The sequence below is a fragment of the Laetiporus sulphureus genome, assembly GCF_001632365.1.
Source record: "Laetiporus sulphureus 93-53 unplaced genomic scaffold LAESUscaffold_1, whole genome shotgun sequence".
NCBI classification, from domain to species: domain Eukaryota; kingdom Fungi; phylum Basidiomycota; class Agaricomycetes; order Polyporales; family Laetiporaceae; genus Laetiporus; species Laetiporus sulphureus.
Window position 1 is genome coordinate 182,328 of NW_024468510.1, and position 23,868 is coordinate 206,195.

Below are 23,868 nucleotides of genomic sequence, written 5' to 3' on the forward strand. Positions count from 1 at the left end.
CTCATATCTCTATAGTATCTGCGGCCCACACTCCTCCCATTGCATTATGCGAGTGGCCCATCCGCAAGCCTTGATAACAACTCCTTACAGGAGTTTTCGAGATACCGCTGCAATGAGCTCGCATTGTCGACTCGTCATTCTTGACTGACTTCGCCCGGCAGTTCCATAATTAAAAGCATCTATAAGTATGTGTCCTTCAAGTTCAAGAAATGAATGTGGTAGACCCAAAATCGGTCAGCAAGAAACAAACTCACAATTTACGCAAAACTTGTTCTGCTAATGCAGAGAAGCACTGTAACCGTGACCAGAAACCTCCTGAATTCGATTGCGGCAGGCGAGAATAGATCGATCACGATGCACAGCTCATTCATCGGAAGAGAGCATGTAGTAAGACGCGAAATCCGTCGCGCGTTGGTGATAATTTGGTCCCCGTCGCTCGCAGACGTTGTATAGAACTGGTCGTCTCGCTGTATGTAGACTAGCTCTGATCACGACTCAGTGTCCAACTGGATGTTCCCAGAGAATTGTATCTAACGTGCGGATGACTCGGAGTGGAAGCCAAGTTGCTGAGCCGCTCATCAGCCAAGATCCGGATACTCGTCCGGGACTCCATCTAGCATCGACTCTCGAGTCGAGGACGAGGGGAATGATTACTTATATCGCCGGGTTCAAGTGATGAAAGACTTCGGTGGAGTTCACACATTGCAGACCCAAGCACGCTCATTGTAAAACACCAAGCAGATACTGGTAACTGGCCTCAAAAAAAGGGAACACGCTAATTTAGACGGAACCTTGTGGATACCAACATGTACTGTAGTCCACTCCAATGAATCACAGAGATCAAAAAATAAGAATGCCGTTTTGCATCGAAGAATGCTTGTCTAACAACAAATCAGTCAGTGTACAAGGTCAAATTAGGCACGATGGGATGCTCACCCAAAGTTAGTCATAGGTAGGGAGAATGTAGCACACAATACCCTCATCAACATATCCGTGTTCGATGATGGCATTGTCTCTCTGGCTCTGCGACGTCGTGTAGAAGTGATCGGTCGCGTTAGCGTTGTACATGCGGTAGAATGGGATGCCGCCACAGATTTGTTCAGAATAGACAAAGGCAGCAGTGCCCTCTGCGGTGTATTTTAGTCTGTCTACTGCGTTTTCCGCCTCCCACTTGAGCGTGGTGTAGAAGTGGTCCTTCGCTGTCACGCTGTACATCCGGTAGAGAGGGACCGTCTTCCCAAATTGGTAGGAGAAAACACGGCCAGCGTCGCCCTGGAACTTGTAGCCCTGTTTGTCGACTGCAATGTCCATCTCGACGGCGTCAGTCGTGTAGAAGTGGTCTTTGGCGCTGGCGCTATAACTGCGCACGAATGCGACGGATTTAGAGAACTTGCCACAGTCAGATAGCGTCGGCAAGAGTTGCTGTGATGCCACAATAATACGTCAAATCTCCGGAGAGAGGTCTCGTTATGCAGAGGGCATACCTCATTCAATGGCTGCTCTAGTGTGCGTACAGCATTTGCGGTCATCAAAAGCGCAGCGAGGACCAAGGGAAGAATGCGGACAATGTTGCAAGTGAACATAGCGATGAAAGCAATGCGGAGAGGAGAGAATAACGTTCGTGATTCGCCTCGTTAGTGCTTTTTATACAGCATGGCGTGCTTGTTCAGCTGCCCGATGTTGCACTCTCCCTAATTAAGTAGTAATTGAGTCGATGACTTGTGATCATACCTAGCTGCTACAGTGTAGCGAGATGATAGAAATCGGTGACTGACAGGCATTCCTGTAGTCGCTCACTGCATGCCTCCGACACGCCGCAGTGGTACGAGAAGTCAGGGAAGCAGGGAAGCAACCTTATCCGGATCAGAAGCAGCAAATGCTTGTCAATATGGTGGGGCTTACCGCAAACGACATGGTGTTTTTTCCTATACCGTCGACTGAGTTCGATCATATCGGCGTGCCACTCACAGATTCCGGTTCATGTCTTTATTGTAAACTGACTTTAGGCATCTTCAGTCATTTCTACAGTGCTCACCCAGCGTCCTACGTCAGTGTCGCCGCTCACGTCAATCTTCTGCTTCGTGTTTGGAGACAGCTCCATTGAGCACGCACGCATTCACGGGCAGTTATAACGCCTGCAGCCAAGTAGGGACTGCCGAAACGTAAAAGTCGTTAGCAGTGACTCCGTGTCAAAGCAAAAATCAAAGTAGTGACCCCTGTCGTGAGCGATGCAGTCCTGCGGGCTCAAGACGAACAGCGCGATGAGAGGTATGCCGTCGTTCCTAGCCTGAGCAGAGGCATGTACTTCTCATATATATCAGAATCCGCTCTTCATGGGGAGAACGGAGCTAGCGTACTGCGCATATCCTCCATCCGCATCCAATAGACAACCGACTCTCCCTCAAGAGGACACCTGGTGACCTCCCTCATCGCACTCATGAGCTTGTCAAGAGGGCGATCCCTATCTGCTCTCGCCGCCGCCTCCGCCATCGCTATCTTGTTCGGCAAAAAATGGCATCATGCCTGGTCTTCTTCATGGGCGGGGAAATCGCAGAGGACAGCTGTCTGGACGCAGACACGCTCCTGGCGCGTTTTGACATGTATGTTAAGGGTCGTGATGATGATGCAGTGAAATAGTGGCCGAGAAGGAGCAAAATGGTAAAGCGAGCGTGGCTGACAGGACGGTGGCGTTTGGAGCTCGACTGAGCGGATCGCGCGAGTCGGTCACGTGATCGTGCACACAAGCGCGTTTGTGGCGTTGATCGCGATCCGCAACTGGCCTAGGCAATTGAGCACCAAATATTCGTTGCAAGTCGCAAATGCAGCACAATTAATAGATATCATATCACTCAGTAATGTATACAATGAAATGTTACACGCCACACCCTTGGAACCTATTGCATTCACGTAGTATTCACCCCCGGACCAAGCCGCACAACAACAGGACCACTGCTAGGCCAGCAACCACCGTCGTGGATATCGCATCAATCCTACATGCAAGTGTGATTAGATCCGCTAAGAAAATGACGAAAAAGCGGTAGCAGAAGGATTGGCAATCTTATCGCTTAGGGCTGGCCAGCGAACCGTAGAGCAAGCTATCAAAGTAATCAGTCATGAAGTTACGTGGACAGCTATGACCAATCGCACCAGAGCGAGATGCCCGCCAACGACCGGCCGAGCCTGGAAACCCGCGACGTCGCCGTCGTTCGCATAGTACCAATCGCTCAGCGGCACCGAGTTGAGGCCGTCTGCGGCGTACTTCTCCACGGCGTCGACGAACATGTCGCGCACGGTCGTGTCGGTCATGAACGCTGCGGTCCACGACTGCCAGTCTGGGCCGGCATGAGTAGCAGCCAGACACTACTGCTTGGCTGCGCGTACCCGACTTTGTGTAGAGATGGCTGAACAAGCAAGTCAAAACTTTGTTGGTCGCCTACGAGGATAACAAAATTCACCGTGTGTCCAATGGTACTCCGTATTCTTCTACACATATGGGGTTACTGTGTGAGCTCAGAAGATGCTCTGTGTGTCAATGGACTCACCATCGACAGTTGGATACCACGATGTCTCTGATAGTTAAAGATAGAACCGTCGGCCGCAGAATTGAATTGCGATATTTTTAGATACTTACGCATCTCATACACAGAATCCGGGATAAGGTTCGTGCTCAGCAGCTTGTCTGCGTACATGTTGTAAGATAGACCCCATCTGCGATGAGCGATAATGTTCAGTGACGTATCAATGCAGTTGAGAGTCACGGGAGTTTACGTGGAGTCATTATTATACTGAGATGCCCTGTCAGCGGTCCGCTAGCAACGAGAAATGAAGTTACAGGCATACCGCGAGAGTGAGGTGCAGTCCATCAGAGGCGGTCGCGTACCCTTGCCACTGTTCCACATAGTCCGCCGCGATTGACTGTCATAGTACACAACGAAATATATCATTCGCGAATAATAGGCGGAAGAACTTGAAAACACGCACGCTGTAGTTCGAGCTCGTGGCAGTATCACCGATCAAGTCGGCCATCTCAGCCATCGCTTTGATAGCAATGATGCCTTTGATCGCAAGGTTTGTCTGGTTGGCAAGGGCACCCGCGAAGTCGTCAGTGCTGATCTGATCCCCAGGGATGAGCGTGTTCTCGATCAGGTAGTTGGCCCATTGATCGAGCAACTGGTACTGAACATCGTAGACATGTCAGCTTTAAGTATTCAGCCGCGATTGAGAGCATCATCATACGTAGGATGTTATGAATGATGTATCGCCTGACTGTTGTACGTAGCTCAGCGACATGATCAGCATATTGCCGCTCTCTGGATAAAGATTGAGCTGCACTATTTTGCAAATCGTTGGTAGGATGTTCACCTTCAATGGGCATCTTCTCATCGTTACCTGTACACCGTGTCAGCAATCGGATCACAAACATTGGCAGTTGTTATACCATCGTTATGTCCCGTCGCGTTTGGGTACGAAGTACCTGTCAATGCATTGTCGGTGAATCGACTACAACATGTGCCCGGTGAGCGTACCCATATCGTGGCAAGCCCATGTATTCGGATATTGTCCAGTCATCTGGTATTCGAGCAACGGAAGCAGCAGGTCCTTGACAATCACCGGGTTCGTGTATAGAAAAGCGGGCAATGCTGGGAAGATAACATCCACGGTGTTCACGTTCTATGACAAAGAGGTATCAGCTTCCGCCGTCAATGATCATTCTTAGTCCCGTCACAACTGACACCGTCACTGGATATTTCTATGGAAACATTTCAAATTAGAACAGCGGATATGTCCATGACCAGCTCATACCTTTGAGGAACGTCATGAGGTCAGATGTGTTATATGCACCAGAGCTATCCTTCGATACTGTGAACTCGATAGCGCCGAACGCCTGTCGCACGGACAAAGCAACCAGGCCTGCATAAGTGGAAGAGATGCTTTCCGCGTCTGCTTGAATTTGCGCATCCAGGGCGTTAGCACGAGTCAACGCATTGCTGTAGTCTGTAATGAATGTAGTGATCTGAAGGATGTCGGTCGGCACACTGGCACGGAGCGCGACAGGAGTGCACTCACGGCGCTGATCGCGGTAGGATAGTTGCTCCAGAAATAAGAGCTCCGGTACTGCATGACATCGTCCGCAATGATGTACTGAATAGCAGGATCACGGGCATGGCCAACTACATATACGATAGGGTCGGTCGCGCTTGAGATATTTCCAAGGTCATGGGCGAGCGCGAACACAGGCCAGTCGTCTGAGACAGCTCGGAAGTCAGTATCCTGAGTGTTGAGCAACGTGCTGTTGTCTATGAATTGCGCGCGGACGACGATGTCTTGGCCCGTTTGATAAGTAGTACCATCAGACTGAGTCGGGCGCGCCCGCGATCAGCACACGGAGATCGTGCGAACATCATACCACGCACCTTCAAAGTCGAGTAGTATCCGGAACCCTCTACACAACATGGCATCAGTCACGGCGTTGTTCAGCGCTCACATTTTTACTTACGTTGGATACGGTCGCTATATTCGCCGAATACTGTCTGCTGTTCCAGTTGAACCTGGTGTGTGATCAGGACGTCGACGGTAGTCGTCCAGTTCACGGTGAGGCTATCGTCTCCAGACACCCATTCGGCACTGATATCCGTATACACCTGGACAGAATGGGAAGCGCCGTCGTTTGGAGCTACAGATAATGCGAGATAAGAGAAAGGCAGAGATTGGTTCAACAGGTCGCTCGGCTAGAGACAAATTCATAAGCTGATCAACAGGGATGCTGACAAAGCATACCTCTACAGGACTCAGGAAAGTGACAGTGAGGTCAATGCCGCCTGCCGTCATCACAAATATACTTTGGGTACTAGTGAACTGTAAGGCGCGAAGTATTGAGCACCATTTATGTGCTGATCGGATACTGTAGACATGCACTGACCTCCGAGCTCTTCTGAGTGGCTTTCTGCGCACTCGTGTTTGGAACATCGGGGTCGCCTAGAAAGTTATACGACGTTCCGTCCACATTGATGTAGCCTGCCCAACCAAGAGTCTATGATATATTCAGTCATCATTGATGCGCCCTAGTTGTGCGTAAAATGCACGTACGGAGCCGGTCCAGAATTGAGGCCACACCGCATTCAGTGCGTTACCCTCGCCTTGAGGGAGCCATGCAGATAGATAGGGCGAGCGAACCGCTAGAGGGAAGGAGGCGGGGTTGAAAGGCGTCGCGGTCCAAGTAACCGCTGAATTCACAGAGCGAAGGTAGAAGAGTGAAAGAAGGGTTAAAACGTGGAGATGCATCATGAAGCGGGGGGGATGTGGGGTGAATATCGCACCACGGGCAAGAGCGCATTATAAATAGGTAGCGTCCCTGGAAGGCACGGCTGACGTCGACTTAGCAGATGACAACCGTCATGAGACTGCCGAAGGGCTAGCGCAATCGATTCGTATGCGAGATCAGTCTTCTTTGGAGATGTATCTTCCTTGAAGGTTGAGTCACAAGGCAATGTGAGAAATCCTCGCATGTCCTATCTCCAGTGGTCAAGAAGCGTACAAAGACGGTGTGAAAGGAATACTGACCTGAATGCTCTCCCCGCTACATTGCGGCACGGACATTGAGGTGGAATTTACCACGTGTTTCGCATGTTTGGTACTGCGCCGCCATCAAAGTCGGGATGTTGGCAGATGGTAACGTATATTATCTTCTCATGCCGAGCACTGCAGGCGGTGTCTGTTTCATATATCACTCCATTGGGATACTCTTGCGTATGATGCCCTGTTCGCATTGACATGTAATTGCGTTTCCAATGGATTGAAAGGCAACCATATAATAAATATACCAAGATGTACACAATAGCAGTGTTCCAAAGAGGGTCCTGTGTAAAGGTATAAAGTAACAAAGACAGCTGCAGGAGCTATCTTGCCACACGCTGGCAGGCGCGCGTATGACTGAGCGCCAGCACCGCATTTCCAGTAAGGACGAAACAATCCACTGAGATCAAAGCAGCTTTTGAGACGCTGCCTAGCAAGGCACAAAAACGCCAAGAAGCACCGCCACCGCCAAGGTGAGCACTAGTACGTGCGTCGGCAGAGCCGCGCTAGTAGTCGCCGAAGAAGACTTGCTTGAAGTACTGGAACTCGTACTTGTTGACGACGTACTAGTAGCAGTGGTTGTCGTCGAGCTCGAAGACGTAGTCGAAGGCAGAGCCAGCTGCGATATCAAACGTCGTGAATAACCCTCTAAGTGCCGCACCACGCCAATCCCAGAACTCACTAAGGCAAGATGAGCGCCCACAACCGGACGCGCTTTAAAACCGGACTCGGTATCTCCATCAACGGTGTCGTACCAGTCTCCAAATGGTTCGCTGTTCAGCAAGTTGGACGCATACAAATGCACGAAGTTGATGAACGAGTCCTTCACTGCCGAGTCTGTCATGAAGGCCGCTGTCCACATTTCCCATCCTGCTGCGTGTTCAGCCAGAGCAGTACGCCATTCGAGCAACAGACTAACCTGTTAGGACATAGTTATGCCTGTGACCAATGTGTCAGTAATCGCATTTCTGTGTGTCTCAATGAGGCGTACCGCGTGTCTAACGGCACTCCCCAAGCACCTGTTCAGAATATTCAGACCGGGCCCTCCGTTAGCGCACATTGGATTGATTGCGCTTACTGCCGTTCAAAATTGAGGAATACCAAGAAGTTTCTGGATGAAAGCCACAGTGTCAGACAGTGAAGAACACAGAGGAGCAAATTCTGCCCTTACGCATCTCATACACTGAGCTTGGGATAATGTTGGTATTCAGCAGCTTATCCGCGTACATATTGTAAGTAAGCCCCCAACTGTCATATACGTATGTCAGGATAGGTTTGGTGGGTGCCTTGGCTGGACACAACACACCTCGATGGATCACCATACTGAAGATAGTTTCAGCATTGTTTCGCAGATGTATACAATCGTCACGCACGTTGAGAACGAGATGCTGCGAGGCTGGTGCTGTAGCCAGTTCTTGCCATTGTTGCAGATATGAAGTCACAGTAGACTGGGGAGCGGGTTAGATAGACGAATCCACACCGGCGTCCACGGCACTACGAACATTATAACTCGAGCTCGTTGTCGAATCCCCAACCACTGCAGCCATTTCAGCCATAGCCTTCAAGGCAATGATACCTTTGATGGCAAGATTGGTCTGGTTAGCAAGGGGACCTGCGAAGTTATCTGTGCTATTCTGGTTTGCTGGGGTGAGTGTGTTGTCCTTCAGATAAGAAGCCCATTGCTGGAGCAGCTTGTACTGCAGGAGATGAGTAAGTTAATCAGGGAAGTGGCCGCACAAAAGCTTACGTAGGTAGTCACGAGCGAGGTATCCTTTGTGGATTGCGTATAGCTGAGCGTCATGATCAGCATATTGCCGGTCTCTACATTCAACATTCGATCAAGGACCCACACACACACTCAGTCGCTCGCTCTCGACGCACCTTCAATCGGCATCTCGACGTCACCGCCTAAAAGACAATGAATTAATTCAATGACATCAGAAGCATACAGGGAAACAGTACCTGTTGGCCATCCGGTTGCCTTCGGATATGCAGCCCCTGATTTACGATGCCAGCTCAGCATCCGAAATCCACTCAGTGGTGATCACGCAGGCACTCACCAAGGTCATGGCAGGCAAACTGACTTGGATACTGTCCAGACGCTTGATACTCCAGGAGTGGCAGCAGCAGCATTTTCCCAATGGTCGAATTTGTGTACAGAAGCGTCGGCCACATCGGCATTATGACGTCGACAGTACTAATGTGCTATCTCATCGCTGAGCTCGGCGACACAACTTAGCATGGGACTGCGGTCGCTCACCTCAGAACTGGAGATCTCTGTTAATTATCAAATATCAGGTCAACTATGCAGCTTCAGTTTGGAAAGACAGTACCTTTCACGAAAGCTGTGACATCGGAGGTATTATACGCGCCAGAGCTGTCTTTCGAAATTGTATACTCCACGCCTCCGAATGCCTGCCTGATTGATAACTCAACAATGGGAGCATAATTAGGAGGGAATGCGTTGTTAGACGCGTCCGCGAGAACTTTTGAATCAAATGCGGCTGCGCGTGCCACAGCGTTTGGGTAGTCCTGAAGGAAAGTAGAGATCTACGTACAACAAACGTAAGCAATAATCGCCTCAGACGTCATGATTCAACTTACTGCGTCTGCTGCAGTAGAATACTGGCTCCAGAAAAGAGAGCTCCGATCCTGCATGTCGCCGTTTGCAGTGATATACTGGACAGCTGGGTCTCGGGCATGCCCGATAGCGACGACGAACGTGTCTGACGGACTCGAAATGGACCCGAAGTCATGGGCGAGTGCAAAAACTGGCCAGTCATCTGATATGCCTCGGAAGTTGGTGTCCAGGGTGTTGGCAAGAACACTGTGGTTGATGAACTGCGCGCGGACATCGATGTCTCTTCCAGTCTGATACGTGGTTCCGGATGTCTTCGGTAACGTAGAGAATTAAGGACAATTACACGATAGTTTACGTGGATGACTTACGTTCAAGGCCGCAAAGTATGACGAACCCTCTGAGCTCATCATCAGTATCACATCATTGCAGGAAATCCTGAGACTCTCACGTTGGATACGATCAGCCACGTCAGCGAAAAGGGTCTGGTTCTCCAGCTGAGACTGATGAATGATCATGCTGTCGACAGTTGTCGTCCAGTTCACAATCATGCTATCGTTGCCTGAGAGCCATTCAGCACTGATGTCCGTGTAGACTTGCACCGAGTGATTGTTATTGTCAGTAGGCGTCACAGACATTGCCATGTACGCAAATGGCAAGGACATATTGACTATATCGCCCGGCTACGCCGAGTCAGCCAACACAAAGCGTGGCCGTAAGGAGGCAGTTCTTACCTCTATGGGGGTCAGGAACGTGATGGTGAGATCAACAGCTCCGGCAGTCATGACAAACTCGCTCTTGGTAGCTGTCATCTGTGCAAAGATGAGAACGACTGTTTGGTCCCACAAGGTACTCAACTTACTATTAAACTTTGCTGGGTAGACTTGCCAAACGACGTGTCAGCGACAGCTGGGACTCCCAGGAAATTGTAGGATGTTCCATCGACATTCACAAAGCCAGCCCAGCCGAGGATCTGCATAGAGGATGCTGTTGCGTAAGAGGTTTTCGATAGCGACTGAGGAAGCAGGACGTACATCGCCATTCCAGAAATTAGGCCATCCACCATTAAGTGCAGTTCCTCCGCCCTGAGGGAGCCACGCGGACAGATAGGGCGAGCGGACGACGAGAGGGACGGCCGCGGGGCTGTACGGTGTCGTGCTCCATGCCGATGATGCCTTGACAGTAGATAGCAAGAAGATAAATATGAAAGTATAAACGAGCGGAAGCATTGTTGAAGAACGTGGCGAGAGCGGGGAGGGAGTGCATCGTCGGTTAAGTACACCACTTCCTGCAGCGGCACGTTCTCACCGCTGACAGGCACAGGCTGCACAGCATCCAGCGGACGGACGACTACTATGCTGGTTGGCTCGAATGTGCCCCGCGCCAAGTTCTTCATCATCCTTTGATTGATGGCAACGCGGGCGCCAAGTCAGTATTAAACAGACCGTACGCGAGATTCAGCGCGCCCTTGAGCCGCGTTGACCGCAGAGTACCGTCTGCTGAGTCCAAGCGGGATATCTGAACGGTGCTCTAGAGAGCCTGTCCTTGAACCTCTTTGGCGAACATCCACGAGAACAAGACTGCTATGCGCAGGGCAGCAGGACAGTCATCAGTCATAGTGTCGGATAGAGTTTGTCCAAGCAAAACTATCCGATCTGTCCTAGGGTAGTATTGAACTCCAAAATATATGTAAGAAGGGAAAGTTGGTGCAGACGTGCCCCGCTTGATCCTTAGCTTCACCCTTGTTCCGCGCCCAGCCTGTAGGCGAAAGCAGACGATAAGTCTCCGCGCTCCTTGGAGAATTCCTTCTGGTCCAGTGGTATTGGGAGAACGGACAGGGCGAGATGCACACAACGCAAGATATTTCAGAGAACAATATCGAACTGCGATGAATCCGGAGATGAGATAAAGTCGAATATGAAGCAAATATGAAGCAAACATTGTTCGCGGTGTTTGGTCACGACCAAGTTGGAGCACGCAAATACGCGCCCGTGGCCCCGCGATCGCCTACGGGGGGATCCTCTGATCAACTATGCAATTAACGCGCAACAACAGCAACGTCGTTCGCGTGGTGACTCCATAGGAGTTTATGGATGCAGGTGATGGACACGATTCCAAAGCAACAGCTTAATTGAAAGCAGGCACAACTACAATGCGCCGACGAAACACATGCTAGCAAGCCAACATCAACCAAATCCCAGACCCTTCCGGAGCGCATCCGTCAAGTCCCACTGATCCGTATCGCCACTGACATCAAACATATTCACGCCCAACATGCCGCTCTCCCTCGCAAACGCGGCCTTCAGCCCCAACGAGAGCGGATCGTCATACGTGACCACCTGTCCAGCATTCTCGGAGCGCAAAAACGGCGTGCTCGAGCAGTTATCCCAATACCGCGTGAACCCACCCCAGCCATCATACAAACTATCAAACTCCGTGCCCACAACGTCCAAGCTCGTCGGCGCCGCACCATCATTGCCATCGAGCACATCAGGCGGCGCATACTGCAGCACCCCCTGCGCGACGAGCGCGCGGAACTGAACCTGCCCATTCTGCGTCCCCCCATCCCCATTCATCGCATAAATCGGCGGCGTGCCCGGCGGCGCCGAGTTCTGCGCTTCATCAGAAAGGAGGGACTGCATCCGTTTCGGGAGATGCGAGTGCCGCGAGCGCGCGTGCCGGCTTCTGCGCTCGCGCAGACGCGTGGCGCGCGACTTGGATATGTACCCGTATGACGGGACGCCCAGCACGAGCTGCGACGCAGGGAAGCCCGCGTCCGTCCACGCCTCGAGCGCCGCGACAGCGTTCGCGCTAGCCTGCGTCGAGTTTTGGCAGGCGTCGCTTAGGGGCGCGTTGGGCCCAGGAGTGCTCGACGCTGCGCAAAACATACGTGTCAGCTATTTCGGGAGACGCGACGCGCGACGCGCGCGTGAGAGGACGGAGGTAAGCACGTACAACCCCACGCATCGTAGTTCATGATGAGCACCCAGTCGAGCACTTCCGCGAACTGCGAGACGTTGCCGAGCGGGTCGCCCTGGGCGTCTGCGAAGGGCACGGTTTGCACGGCGGCGCTTAGCTTGGCGGTGGCAGGGAGCGTCGCACGCAGAAGCTGCAGAAAAGAAAGGAAGTTCGCCGTGTCGTTCGGGCTAACCTGGTTCCCTGCATTCCCGTCTTGACCAGGGTACTCCCAATCGATGTCGATGCCGTCCAGGTTGAACTGGGTGTACGTTGCGAAGATGTTACTTACCAACGTCTGTCTGCTCTGGTCGTCCGAAACAGCGGGAGAGAAGTACCTGCACGTCAGACTATCAATCGCGCGAACATACTCGATAGGAAGCGAACGCACTGGCTGCCAGTCCAGCCGCCGACACTCAACTTGACCTTCGTACCACTGTTGTGAGCGGCAGCCACCAGGCGCGTGAGGAGATCCGGCGCCTCGCTAGATCCGTCCCAAGTCAGGTTGAAGTTCTCGTCCGGAACGGCAAACGCAAAGTCAATCCAGTCAAAGCGTCCGAAGTCGACCTTCTCCGGAGGAAATGCCGGGGCTGCCCAGTCGGGGTAATAAGCCATCATCTGGGGAGTCACGGTTGCCACAGGAGCAGGAGCCGTAGGGGAGGTACTTGGCTGCACAGAAGACACGGATGCGCTAGAGGACCCGCTTTGACTCGGCGTGATAGCTTCACTAGAGGCGACCGAGGAAGAGGAAGTCGCGGATACCGGACCTCCAGGCGGAAGAAATAGGATTGCCTCCGTACCAGACGTAAACGCGGCACCAGAAGAGACCAAGCTCGAAGTGGCAGTCGCACTCGAAGAGACCGGCAAAGCGCCAACAGAAGCCGTATTCGCAGCAGCAGCAGCAGTAGCATAGCCCGTTCCCGCTCCAGTCGCCAGGATGGTGGAAGTGAGCGTCTCCGTGACTATCGCCATGTCGTGTTGCATCCGCGGAATCGCCGCGGGCTCGTCCAGCGGCACGCATGAAGCAAGGAGCGGAAGAGCGCAAAGCGCGAGAGCGGGCGAACGGAGTAGGGAAAGCATGCTGAGAATGGCAATGCGAAAGGGGTGCTGCCACCAGGGAGCGGAAGAACGATAGGATAGATAGAGGGCGGGCGGAACCAGTGCGGCTGCCACAGAAGCTTACACTGCTGCACAGGACGCGACTAGGGGCGGACCATTATGAATTTGCCCGGTGGCTGGTGGCATTAGGGGCTGTTTGAAGCTGTTAGTTACAGTTTAGCCCGGACTTACCTGTTGTGGTTGGAGGTGCGCGCCGCACGAGTCGATCCTTATGCAACAGACGGTCGGTGTGACTGATCGTGTGGTCATAAGCTTGGAGCGCAAGTGTTTCCTCTATACATAGCTCTGCTCTGCAGTGGCTTGAGGTCCGAGGACAGGGGCCAGCACGTAATCGCGCAGTCCCAATAACTCTGCAAACACTTCTAGCGTGGACGATGGCAGTGGACGGTATTTCTAGCTATATATGGCATCCGGCCGCCCTAACAGAGCCGATGCGCTGCTTCAGCGATGCGCCGATCCCACCGGATTTACGAGTAGTAGCTTGTATGCTCGCCTCGGCTGAGCATCAGTCCCAATTTGGACGTAATTATGACACACTCACCTCGATCGCGGACATCGAACTAGAGACGATGCCAGACTAATCATGGGCATAGTCAGCAGGACCAGGGTGACTATGTTGATGGGCGGAGGTCCCCCAGCTCGTCTTGGCTTCTTACACATCGCGAAGCAATGAGTCACTTGAGTTCGGCACTCAGTGGCTCGTGTGTATTTCGTGAGTAAAAGGCACTGCGAAGCACTAGAGGATGCCAAGCAAAAGGCCACACGTGGGGGCGCTGATCAAGGTCAAGTCGCGACGCGTTGATTCCGAGAGACATCGGGGATACGAAGTTAGGCTGGGCGACGACTCGGCGGGGCGGAGTCTGAGCTTGGTGTCCCCTCCATTCTTGGGCGACTAAAGAAGCGGGATTTGAGCTGCAAGTGTTTGAAAATCGAGCATCTCCTCGGAGGGTGTGAGAACGTTCTTGCGCACCATGCCTCGACGATGCGGCATTTCATTACTGAGCTATTTAGGGGCGACTCAACGAAGCTCCGGAGGAGGAGTTGGTCAGGCCACATCGTCCGAGAAGAGTTAATAACATAGGGCCCGTCAGAGGATCGTTTACCGAGACTGGCAACGATCAGATGAATGCAGTGAGAATACCAAAGATGGTTAGAGGCGGACCAGGAGAATGCTTGGGATCCCCGCCATCAGCGATAATGTGATCTTCTCTCTGTAAGGGGAAAAGAGCGCCGACTTGTGCCCGCACATGTTCGACGAGAATTTGTACTGGTTGACGTGGCCGCACCTTCGTCAATGAAATTCTCGTCGCGAGGCGTAAGCACCGTGCGCGTGGAAATGATTGCTGCGCAGAATGTCGTTCGACCATCACCGGAGCCGTTTCCGAGTATGAACTAACGGCCGTGCTCGGAAGACGTAAGCCTCCGACGCAGGTTCATAACGGGCGCATCGCTCTAACACACAGGGACACGCCGACCGGTCCGATGTTGGCGACTAGCTCGCGCGCTGCGTCGACGAGGGCGAAATTGTCGGGCGAGTCGATTATTTTTGGGCACAATCGGGCGGGGCGCGGGCGGGATTGGACGGAGAGTGAAGGGAGAAGGATGTCGAGCCGGGCGGAGAAGGAAATCGGGCCAGGATCGCGATAAGGACGATTCGGGAGGCGATCCACGGCGAGCGGACGTGCAGGCGCTTACTAATGATTGGTCCGTGCCCTGCTCAGACATGTTTCCTTTCCGAGCACGCCCTGTGCCGCCCCGATCGTGTCTGCCTCCACGGGGCTTCAAAATATAAAGCTTCCGCCCGGATGGCCCACACTATTTACTTAGCCTGCCCTCTCCGATGTCTGCCTCTGTCACCTCCCTCCCGCCCCCGCCCCGCATGCCCTCTCCCCGTATGGCTCCAGCTCCGCTCTCCTCGCCTCCTGTCCTCCCCAGGCGTACATCCCGCAATCGTCTTCATGTCCCCGCCCACCCGAGCGAGCCGCCCATCCCTCCCCGCCTCGTCGGCTCGCCACTCCTGAAGAAAATGACCGTCAGGCCCGACGAGCCACACATCCTCAGCTACAAGGCCCAATCCGAGTTGTGGATCGACGGAGACGAGTTCGGCACCCGCAGGCACGAGAACGCGTCCCACTCCGCATCGCCCGCCATCACAAACTCCCCGAGCTCACCAAGGCGCGGCCATCGCCGCTCGCCCTCCATCGTCGGAGCGCACAGTCCGCGCTCGCGCTCGCGCTCACCACCCCCGGCACCCATGGTCGCGTCTCCTCCACCGCCCGTGCCGCCCATCCCATCCTTCGCGCTCGCCTCCCCCGGCGCAAAGCGCTCCGTCCTGCACACCTCGCCCACACATCCGCAGATCCGCATCCCCGATCTCAACCCGGCGTCGCGCATCGCACTGATCTCGCCGTACAAGCGCACCAGGTGGGCTCGTGCGGCTGTCTAACCCCAACGGCGTCCGCTCATCGAGCATTTGCGCTTACAGTGGCTCGCGCTCGACTGCGCCATGACCTTGACGCGCCCACACGCTGCGGCGCACTATGCCTTTCCCTCTTCCGTGCATGCACGATGATTCTTTTGGGGCACACCTGCCTCCGGCGCTTTGTCACACCATCTCACACGCTGACATCCTGCATGCGGCCGTCGATGATGCATTATACTCAATGGACGCCGCCTTATCGTGGGCATGCTGCAACCCCCTGTAAATGGCAGCGGCGACCCATCTTGGAAGCGCCCGGAATGGACGCGGACGCTCCTGTGTCATTCTACTACCTTTGCAGACAATCCGTCTCTGCCATTCGTTCGCACCTATTATACGACTGTGCTAACTCTGGTTACCGCGTGTATTGCGCTATTCTGTACTTTAGATCGTTTTCTCCCTGTCACATCAGTCGTTCAAACGTCTCCCCACGCTCTCTGTCTTTGCATCTCCTTGCTCTCTCATTTGCTCGTCGTTGCGGTGCACCATGAATTGTGCGCCTCTCCATAGCTCTCGATCCAATCGTACGCTCATTGTCTAATGTTCCGATAAGCGACTACACTCCCCTCGATGTATACTGTACAAAATGGAATACAGACAGGACTGATCGCACCAGACCTCCTGTACCCTTACACCTTACCTTACTCATGTAAATATTCAGTACCTGGTACCGGTCCATCCGGAACAGGCATGTACCGCCGCAGTGTCAATGCATAAACGTGCAATTACGTCGCGTTCCAGACACGTTACAGCTACAGAACGTCAGGGCTTTGCAAGGGTCGACACCCGGGCTCATCATTCAATGATTGGTCGGGGCCGCAGGCTCGACCTGAAACGCAGAGCCCTAACGAGTCGAGGCACTCTCCCGAGGGCAATGGGCTCGGACTGGTGCCACACCCTGCATAAGCGGCGCTGACGTCTTCCCAGAACTGATCAGTGAGCTGACGCGATCAAGCTTCCGAGTAGTCAATCAACCAAAATGCATCGGCGGGTTGATGGGCCCGACGTCCTCTCCACGCGCTCCCGCTCCGACATCGTACAGTGTTCGCCTCGGGCAGCACAAAACGGCTGTGGCGCCGGGCATTGCAAGCAGGCAGGTGCACGTACGCTATGTACATACTGTACCGTGCTGCCACGGACTCTGACTCTCCCCGGCGGCGGCAGCGAATCAGCGAATCGGAGCGAGCTAGCGTACAGTAGGACGTATCTCCGAATTTGCAGTGGCGATCCGTATCAGTGGTTTTGCGTGTGTGTATATGTGCTTAGACAGCCGCTCTGGGTGCTACGGCGGGCGAAGAGCGGGGCCTCGATGAATAATGGGCATGGGCACGGTCCAGTCTGCTCCAGCAGCAGCAGCGCGACGATCCTTCAGGCGATCAGTTTCGCACACCGCGCCAGCTGCAGGCTCATTCTTGATCGAGGCCCCGTGGAATGCGGTGCAGGCACCAAAGACACGATGCGTATGCGCATTGCAAAGACAACTTTGATGCATGATGGGGAAACACACAGAGTCTAGATACAGACCAGCAAGAAAGCGGTCAGTCGCACGGGGCCATCCGGAATAGATATACGATACGAATTTTGCATGCAAAGCAGTACGAGAGCGCGAATGGACAGAATATGAATACAACTGTGGATGAGCAAAATACGAATAAGTTAGACGTGCGCGCGGTGCGGAGAGTGACGTTCTAGGGGAGAAGTCGTACCGTATACAACTAGGCGTTGAGGGGACTACACAGACACATCCTGTCCTATCCAGAGGAAAACCGCAAAGTCCCGTTACAGTCCCATTCTTTCCGCCAACGTCCGATCCGCGCTGTCGTACGAAGCGCCAGTGTGGCCTCGCCCGCCGCGCCGCGCTCCCCCACCCCCTCCTCCTCCCCCACGGCCCCCACCATTGCGCCTGGAGGGGCGATCGCGGTCACGATCCCGCTCGCGCGCCCGTTCCCTATCCTTGTCCCTGCCCCGCTCGCGCTCTCGCACACGGTCGCGGTCCTTTTCTCGCTCCCTGGCCCGCTCTCTGTCGCTCTCGCGCGGCCTCTCTCGCTCGCGCTCCTGATCAGGTGACCGCGGTTTGCGGTCCTCGTCAATGACAGCCAGGGCCCTTCGATCAACGGACTCTCGTCTGCTGCGCTTTTCTCCTTGGGTGGAGGACGCGGCTTGGGCGTGGTTTGGTTTGGATGCACCGTGGAGGGGTGCACTCGCAAGTGCAGGAGCCGTGTGCGATTCGGAGAGACGTGGCTTTTTGTGGGCACGTGGCCCAGTGGGAGGGAGCTTCGCAGAGCCATTCGTCGCAGAGGATAAGTGAGGGGGTTGCTGGTACATGTTGCGCGTCGGTGCAGGTGATTGGGAATGTGAGTGAGCTTTGACGACGCTCGAGGGGCGCCCCTGCGCCATGATCGCCTCATGAGACTTGTCCAGCTCACCGCTAGGGGCTTTTTCAGTACCACGCCGGATTAACTGACGATGTACTCACGACAGGGATGCAATAACCTGATGTGATTCTGCAATGCAAGGTGGTATCATTGGGACGCCTGTTGGCACACGCGCTAGACGCACCCTTGAGCGCTCCCTCCAGCTTTTGCACGACGCGACGCAGGGCGCGGACGTCCTCCTTCAGCCTGCCCGTCTCGCCAACCTTGAGCAGCTCGTAGAGTTCGTCATTCTCCTCCTGCAATACCTTTGCGCGGTGCGTGAGGGCGGTGGTGACGGAGCTTGACGTTGCTGTGGCGCTCCCTGCATGGTCGTTGATGTGGGGCAGGAGCAGGGATATCAGCGCGGGAGGCAAGGAGATAGGGTCGGTGGTGGATGGTGCAGGCTGGGTAGACAAATATTGGCGCAGGTGCGTGACCTCATCCTGGAACACGCGGAGGAGAAGGTCAGTCCGGTAAGCGAGAGGCGAAGCATCGGCGTGTGGATGTTGGACAGATTTGCTCACCGTCAGCTCCGCGACCTGTGCGTCTCGCTCCCGCAGGAGCGTCTCGAGCTCTATCTCGCGTGCAGATGGGAGGTCCATGGTGCTCGAAGCGGACAAGACGCCGTCCGACTCTGTTGGGAGGAGACCGAGTCGCGAGAACGGCGCCGCGACAGCGCCATCGTGACCGCAGCCCACGTGGGCGATAGATCGAAGCACCTTCACCTCGCAAGCGCTCACATGCATTTACGAAAGTACTTGCTTGCTTTGCTCAGTCGACTTCAGACAGAACGGCGGCAGGAAAGAGTAGCATCTGAAATGATGGTATACATGTACAGTGTGTGAGAGCAGCACCTATGATACCCGACTAGAAGACTCAGTTCCGGCGACTTGGGCCGGCCCTCTCCATAAGTCCATCATCCTCCCTCGTACTACTTGGTTCATCCCATGCTCTAGCCTTGTCCATTCAAACGCCAGGCGCTCAGCCATCACAAGCTGCTTAAGATCTTGAATGCAACATGCCGTACGTCATAAGCTGAACAGGGTACCTAGCTTGTAAACTGATGATGACACTTGCGATAACGGTATACGCAATACCAAGCGGAGAGCATTGTTGTACGATCGCGCGGGGATTGACTATGATCCCAGTAAAGGCGTCATTGATCGCGATGCAATATCGGACTTTGGCGGCGTCACGGTGACGAGCGAGTGGGTGGGTGGATCGAAGCCATAGCCATTTTGAACGTTTACGTCGCCGCCTTGAACGTTTCAATTCGCGTCTGCACCGGCAGAGTTCAGCATGACGCCTCCAGATCTATCGCCGCGTGGCATCGCTACAAGGACGTCCGTACATATTGAAAAGCGAAGTCCGAGGCAAGCTGCAACGCAGGTATGAGAAACAGGAAACGCAGTACAGAGCCGCGAAGTTGGTGGCATACGAGATGCGCGGAACGGAACGTGTGTCACTATGCGCGTCTGTTTGCTCGATCGTGCAATCAGTCTCAAAACAAGTGTAAAGAAAGAAGAAATTTGCGGCCGTCTTCAGGTTTTCTACCTTCTCTTTCTCTGCCTTGCTCTCCATCCTCATCCATCGCTGATCCCTGGAATTGGTTGCAATGTGAGGCATCTTCCCTGTAATATGCTCTACCAAGAGCAAGGATGGCTAAGGTGAGTTTGAAATGCCAGTTCATGCTCGATGATGCAATCGTTATTCCCAAACATACGAACGCTCACGCGTGTTGAACTTACAATTACTCTACAACGGTATCTGAGACTAGCCGACCCTTCCATGCATTCTATCTTGCTTGTCAACGTGTTATTGATTTCTCATCGCCTAGGACGTGAAGAAATGGTAAGCCGTTCTCCAAACATGACTAAATTGGCGAAGTTTGTGTTCGCCGCATATCGGATTGCTTCTGTCGAGATGCGTGGCAGCTTTGATGGTGAGTTTATTATCATTGATCATCCATGTCTTTCGCTTTCCATTCTGCGATGACAATTATCATTCACACTGTATGAACGTCGTGCTTCGCATCGATGTCCTGAATAACCTTCTACAACGGTATCTGAGAATGGCATCCCTCTCGCAACCATTGCTGTGGCAAATAGTCGATACTGACTCGAAACTTTCCAGGAATTATGCAATTTCATAATGAATGCTTCTACAGTGTTGTGTGGGCCATGACACGAAATGTCGTGTTGTTATTGGCGAGCATTGTTCATTTATCCACATCTGTACATTACTTCCGAACATGAGAATGCATGAGCTTCTGCCAGTCATGCAGATGAGTGATACGTAGTGTACAGCCTGTTCAAGCAAAGAAGGATTATATGGCAAAGGTCTCCGCGACGCGAGTGCGAACATTGCGCCTCAAGACTCTGCCAAGCGTTCATCTTCGAATGCGTCCGGAGGGACCTGACCTTGCACTTGGCTCAGGGCACCCTTGATGATGTACAGGACTCGCCCCGACTTGGCTGGCGGAGGCGTGGTCTGATATGCCACTGGTAGATTGCACCTTGGGCAGTGGAACTTGAACTGCCGTTCATAGCCATTCGCGCTAAGCATCAACGGAACGATGAGCACATTTCACACTGTATCCCAACGCAGGCAGCCCACCGCTCTAACAGCACCGGGTCCTTGGCCGTTGCATTCAATTTGAAAACACGGGCCTTCCCGAGCTCGCTGTCTTGACACCGAATCATAACAGCGCCGTCAGTCTTCCGCCGCGGTAGGGAAGCGAGACTCTTGTCCATAACGAGCTGAAGGACGATGTATCAGCAACAGCCGAAGCCGATGGGAGCGGATGCCGAGCCACATACGATAAACTCCCCGCAAATACAGTCTGCGCCGAAGAGAAGCAAGGGCGGTTAGTCATGGCCGGCTACCGACTGGTGAACCGTCGCACAGTAAACACGCAGCGCCGCGACGGACGATGCAGTGGGCTGGGCTAACAAGCATCAACCTTCAGCGCGCTAGAGATTGAAACGGCGCCGTGGATATGACTGACCGTCGGTCGATGAGGAGACAGCGGAACGAGAGACGACCTTTGGCATTTTGGCAGATATTAGGAATGGAGGTGAGAAGTCGTTTGGGCGCCGAAGGTGTGAGCTCGAGAGAAGAGAAGATGGAAGAGCGCGCGGGATCAAATGGCAAATGAGAGGCGGCGTGAGACATATTCCATCCTCGGATTCGTAGCCGTGGCCGTGACGTCCGGGACGATCACGTGGCGATCTTCATCCTATTATGCCTTCCCCTGCCCTGTGCTGTGTTTGCTGTGCAACGCGGTTCCCCCGCCTTTTGTCTTCTCACATCCAGCCTCTGTAGCTGCGGCCGATCCCACGCTGACTTTGCACCGCTGCTACCACCATGGCCGAGAAAGACGCTACCGCCAGGCTTCGACGGGCAGTCAAGGGTGTGTTCACTGACTACTGGCATGCTATGGAGTTCTGAAGTATCTCGGGTAGAGAATAACCTCTTTTTGGTCAAGAGGCTCATTAAGAGGACGGATATGAGGAATCCCGACCCTATGAACAAACGCTACACCTCCTTGGCATGGGCGGCGGTGTTGGGTCATGAAGAGACCTTTGAGTTCCTCTTGAGTAGCGGACATGATGATCGGGAATACAGCAAGGTTAGCGCTGCTCCAAATGCATGCCTATTGTGTCTGACGTCTCTAGGATTCGGATAACAACACGATTCTCATCCTCTTGGCCGACGCACGGCCTCCCATCACAAGTCCATACTCATCGGGCCCCAGCGAGCATGAGTTCTTGAGCGCCACACTAAGAATGGCGCGATTATACTACGACCGCTATCCGGACATCCTCGATTGGGCGAATGTAGATGGAAAGACGGCATTACATGTGGCAGCACAGAGAGGCAATGAGGAGCTAGTGCGGGTATGTCCACGCTTCCCTTCACGACAAATGAAATGTGGGGTTCTGACACGTTTGAACAGATGTTGTGTGATCTTGGGGCAGATTATGATCTTGCAGATAACGACGGCAATACCCCACTTCATTAGTGAGTCGTCCCACACGTCTGAGTAGTGGGGGTACCAACCTTGTCGCAGTGCTAGCGCTTGGGGGCACATACCGGTACGTATGATGATTGCCGATTCGAGTATCAGCGCTGATCATGTGGCAGATTGTGCAACTTCTCATCGAGCGGGGTTGCCAATATCTGGCGCGGAACAACGAGGGTTTTACTCCGTCGGATTATGCCTATTCGTATGCCGTTTCCTCTGAGCCCATACGGCGGCCATGCTAACTTCAATTATCTAGGACAAGCACAAGAGACACTCTGCAGGATACGGCGCGGGCCCAATATGAGCTCAACAAGAAAGCCCGCCGCAACGTGTATGCTCAAGCTGCTGCAAGAGGCAATGAATGGGGCTCAGTATATGATCAGCTGAGCGCTCCTCCTTCACGGTCGTCCAACTATGCGAACCGGAATTCTCGCATGCGAAGTGGGTCCGGTACGAGTCGCACGACAACAACATCTGACAGTGACAATGGTGGCGTGCAGTCAATACGGAGCCATACCTCGATCGCGTCCTCATTGTCCCCATCACGGAAACCTTCTCAATTGCCGTCCGGATCATATTCACCTGCCCAGCCGTCCACCGGCTCTTCGTCTTCACCTTCACCGCAGATGAACTCCACTGCGACCACGCTGGCACCTAATCCCATTCCTGCATCCGCCTTGTCCCCGATCGCTAGCCGTATGCGAGAGAGGGACGCGGACGCGATGGAGAAGTACAAAATGCGGCAACGCAGCGGAAGTGCGACCACCGCCTCTACTGATACCCATTCGCAAACCGGTTCCCCGGCTTCAGCAGCGACCGCCCCCAACGGAGATAATGTCAAGCCGCTCAACTCGCTGATGACGGTAGGGTCTGTTGCTCCGCGACGATGGCTTCGGCCGTCAGCTTCTGCTGCCCAACTCCGCAGTAGTCCACAGCCTTCTCCGTCTCCACATAACGCATCACCGCCCACGCAGGATGTACTACGACATCGATCAGGCACCAGCCCTGCGACGCTGCAGCAGTCTACCCCTCCTACATCACCATCGCGCTCGCTCGAGTCTGCCGTCTCAACACCCACACAGGGGTCCTCGCGACCAACTCTTCGCCGACGGGAAGACTACTTGTCTCAGGAGTCTTTCATCGGACCTTCTAGTGAATACGCCAAGTTCCCTTCGCCGCCACTTGAAGAACAGCCTATCGAGCGCACCCGTACTATCACTCCGTCTACCGTGACATCTTCGGTCACACCGCCCTCCTCTTCTACCAGCACGCATACGCGCCGTTTACCCTTCAGTCTGCTTTCATCTCACAAGTCGAGCTCCGACACACATTCGACCGCAGGCGGTCACCGGAGAAATGCATCTATAAACGCCACTGTCCGATAGGGATTGGCCTGCTGTGTACGGACTGTTGTGTATCTTGGCGGACAGAAGGTATCGGCCTGTATGTCGTGTATTCTTGTTTGGTCTGCTACGTATCGTCTGTCGCTGTGCAACTGCTCACTGTCAATGTCAGTCCTGGATCATGCATACATCGCTAAACTTGTTCAAATCATGCAATCAGTACAATGGCATATTCGATGCAGGATTCCTCGGGAAATCTTGCACTGCTGTGAATCTCTCTTGGACGACCGAAAGTAAACTCAAGGGACATTGAAGTAGAGCTTGCAGCTGCAATCGCTACAGGCTCATACAGCCGAATGGGTATAGTAGGAGATAGTCAC

At 53.7% G+C, this 23,868-nt stretch overlaps 10 protein-coding genes across 10 annotated transcripts; 3 read left to right on the plus strand and 7 right to left on the minus strand.

Moving 5' to 3' along the window:
* Positions 1-751: 751 nt before the first annotated feature.
* LAESUDRAFT_3536 (uncharacterized protein) lies at positions 752-1,934 on the minus strand. Its single transcript, XM_040902139.1, has 4 exons — positions 1,903-1,934; positions 1,485-1,853; positions 937-1,422; positions 752-881 (listed from the first exon to the last, which is right to left on the minus strand). The coding sequence occupies exons 2-3, from the start codon at positions 1,581-1,583 to the stop codon at positions 943-945; spliced, it is 579 nt and encodes a 192-aa protein (XP_040770037.1). The 5' UTR covers positions 1,584-1,853; positions 1,903-1,934; the 3' UTR covers positions 752-881; positions 937-942.
* A 192-nt stretch (positions 1,935-2,126) lies between these two features.
* On the minus strand, positions 2,127-2,490 carry LAESUDRAFT_753603 (uncharacterized protein; the record flags this gene model as incomplete). Its single annotated transcript, XM_040911787.1, has 3 exons — positions 2,127-2,152; positions 2,215-2,304; positions 2,358-2,490. The coding sequence occupies 3 exons, from the start codon at positions 2,488-2,490 to the stop codon at positions 2,127-2,129; spliced, it is 249 nt and encodes an 82-aa protein (XP_040770038.1).
* Positions 2,491-3,065: 575 nt separating this feature from the next.
* LAESUDRAFT_753604 (DUF1793-domain-containing protein) lies at positions 3,066-6,282 on the minus strand (the record flags this gene model as incomplete). The annotated part of the gene is made up of 21 exons (XM_040911788.1): positions 3,066-3,095; positions 3,148-3,332; positions 3,382-3,401; positions 3,456-3,483; positions 3,543-3,569; positions 3,632-3,708; positions 3,769-3,785; positions 3,841-3,915; positions 3,982-4,176; positions 4,237-4,310; positions 4,363-4,389; positions 4,439-4,474; positions 4,527-4,671; positions 4,734-4,750; positions 4,804-5,014; positions 5,068-5,355; positions 5,415-5,443; positions 5,498-5,729; positions 5,779-5,856; positions 5,921-6,031; positions 6,088-6,282. 21 exons carry the CDS (start codon positions 6,280-6,282, stop codon positions 3,066-3,068), a joined length of 2,097 nt encoding a protein of 698 aa, XP_040770039.1.
* Positions 6,283-6,779: 497 nt separating this feature from the next.
* On the minus strand, positions 6,780-10,558 carry LAESUDRAFT_3694 (DUF1793-domain-containing protein). Its single transcript, XM_040902202.1, has 21 exons — positions 10,186-10,558; positions 10,014-10,124; positions 9,886-9,963; positions 9,603-9,834; positions 9,523-9,551; positions 9,178-9,465; positions 8,907-9,123; positions 8,834-8,850; positions 8,634-8,778; positions 8,536-8,571; positions 8,455-8,481; positions 8,321-8,394; positions 8,076-8,270; positions 7,947-8,021; positions 7,880-7,896; positions 7,739-7,821; positions 7,652-7,684; positions 7,565-7,592; positions 7,493-7,512; positions 7,256-7,443; positions 6,780-7,192 (listed from the first exon to the last, which is right to left on the minus strand). Exons 1-21 carry the CDS (start codon positions 10,378-10,380, stop codon positions 7,004-7,006), a joined length of 2,277 nt encoding a protein of 758 aa, XP_040770040.1. The 5' UTR covers positions 10,381-10,558; the 3' UTR covers positions 6,780-7,003.
* Positions 10,559-11,337: 779 nt separating this feature from the next.
* Positions 11,338-12,721, minus strand: LAESUDRAFT_640199 (glycoside hydrolase family 18 protein; the record flags this gene model as incomplete). The annotated part of the gene is made up of 3 exons (XM_040903586.1): positions 11,338-12,026; positions 12,107-12,444; positions 12,498-12,721. The coding sequence occupies 3 exons, from the start codon at positions 12,719-12,721 to the stop codon at positions 11,338-11,340; spliced, it is 1,251 nt and encodes a 416-aa protein (XP_040770041.1).
* Positions 12,722-15,221: 2,500 nt separating this feature from the next.
* LAESUDRAFT_718798 (uncharacterized protein) lies at positions 15,222-15,832 on the plus strand. The gene is made up of 2 exons (XM_040907502.1): positions 15,222-15,649; positions 15,711-15,832. Exons 1-2 carry the CDS (start codon positions 15,252-15,254, stop codon positions 15,733-15,735), a joined length of 423 nt encoding a protein of 140 aa, XP_040770042.1. The 5' UTR covers positions 15,222-15,251; the 3' UTR covers positions 15,736-15,832.
* On the plus strand, positions 15,801-16,520 carry LAESUDRAFT_3748 (uncharacterized protein). The gene is made up of 2 exons (XM_040902225.1): positions 15,801-16,198; positions 16,258-16,520. Exons 1-2 carry the CDS (start codon positions 15,912-15,914, stop codon positions 16,355-16,357), a joined length of 387 nt encoding a protein of 128 aa, XP_040770043.1. The 5' UTR covers positions 15,801-15,911; the 3' UTR covers positions 16,358-16,520.
* An 890-nt stretch (positions 16,521-17,410) lies between these two features.
* On the minus strand, positions 17,411-18,756 carry LAESUDRAFT_718800 (uncharacterized protein). Its single transcript, XM_040907503.1, has 4 exons — positions 18,643-18,756; positions 18,264-18,561; positions 18,181-18,208; positions 17,411-18,132 (listed from the first exon to the last, which is right to left on the minus strand). The coding sequence occupies exons 1-4, from the start codon at positions 18,718-18,720 to the stop codon at positions 17,484-17,486; spliced, it is 1,053 nt and encodes a 350-aa protein (XP_040770044.1). The 5' UTR covers positions 18,721-18,756; the 3' UTR covers positions 17,411-17,483.
* Positions 18,757-20,219: 1,463 nt separating this feature from the next.
* On the minus strand, positions 20,220-21,215 carry LAESUDRAFT_718803 (uncharacterized protein). Its single transcript, XM_040907504.1, has 5 exons — positions 21,126-21,215; positions 21,024-21,065; positions 20,938-20,960; positions 20,735-20,877; positions 20,220-20,675 (listed from the first exon to the last, which is right to left on the minus strand). Exons 1-5 carry the CDS (start codon positions 21,169-21,171, stop codon positions 20,489-20,491), a joined length of 441 nt encoding a protein of 146 aa, XP_040770045.1. The 5' UTR covers positions 21,172-21,215; the 3' UTR covers positions 20,220-20,488.
* A 269-nt stretch (positions 21,216-21,484) lies between these two features.
* LAESUDRAFT_753610 (ankyrin) lies at positions 21,485-23,530 on the plus strand (the record flags this gene model as incomplete). The annotated part of the gene is made up of 7 exons (XM_040911789.1): positions 21,485-21,530; positions 21,583-21,749; positions 21,796-22,017; positions 22,077-22,141; positions 22,191-22,215; positions 22,265-22,347; positions 22,402-23,530. 7 exons carry the CDS (start codon positions 21,485-21,487, stop codon positions 23,528-23,530), a joined length of 1,737 nt encoding a protein of 578 aa, XP_040770046.1.
* Positions 23,531-23,868: the final 338 nt, after the last annotated feature.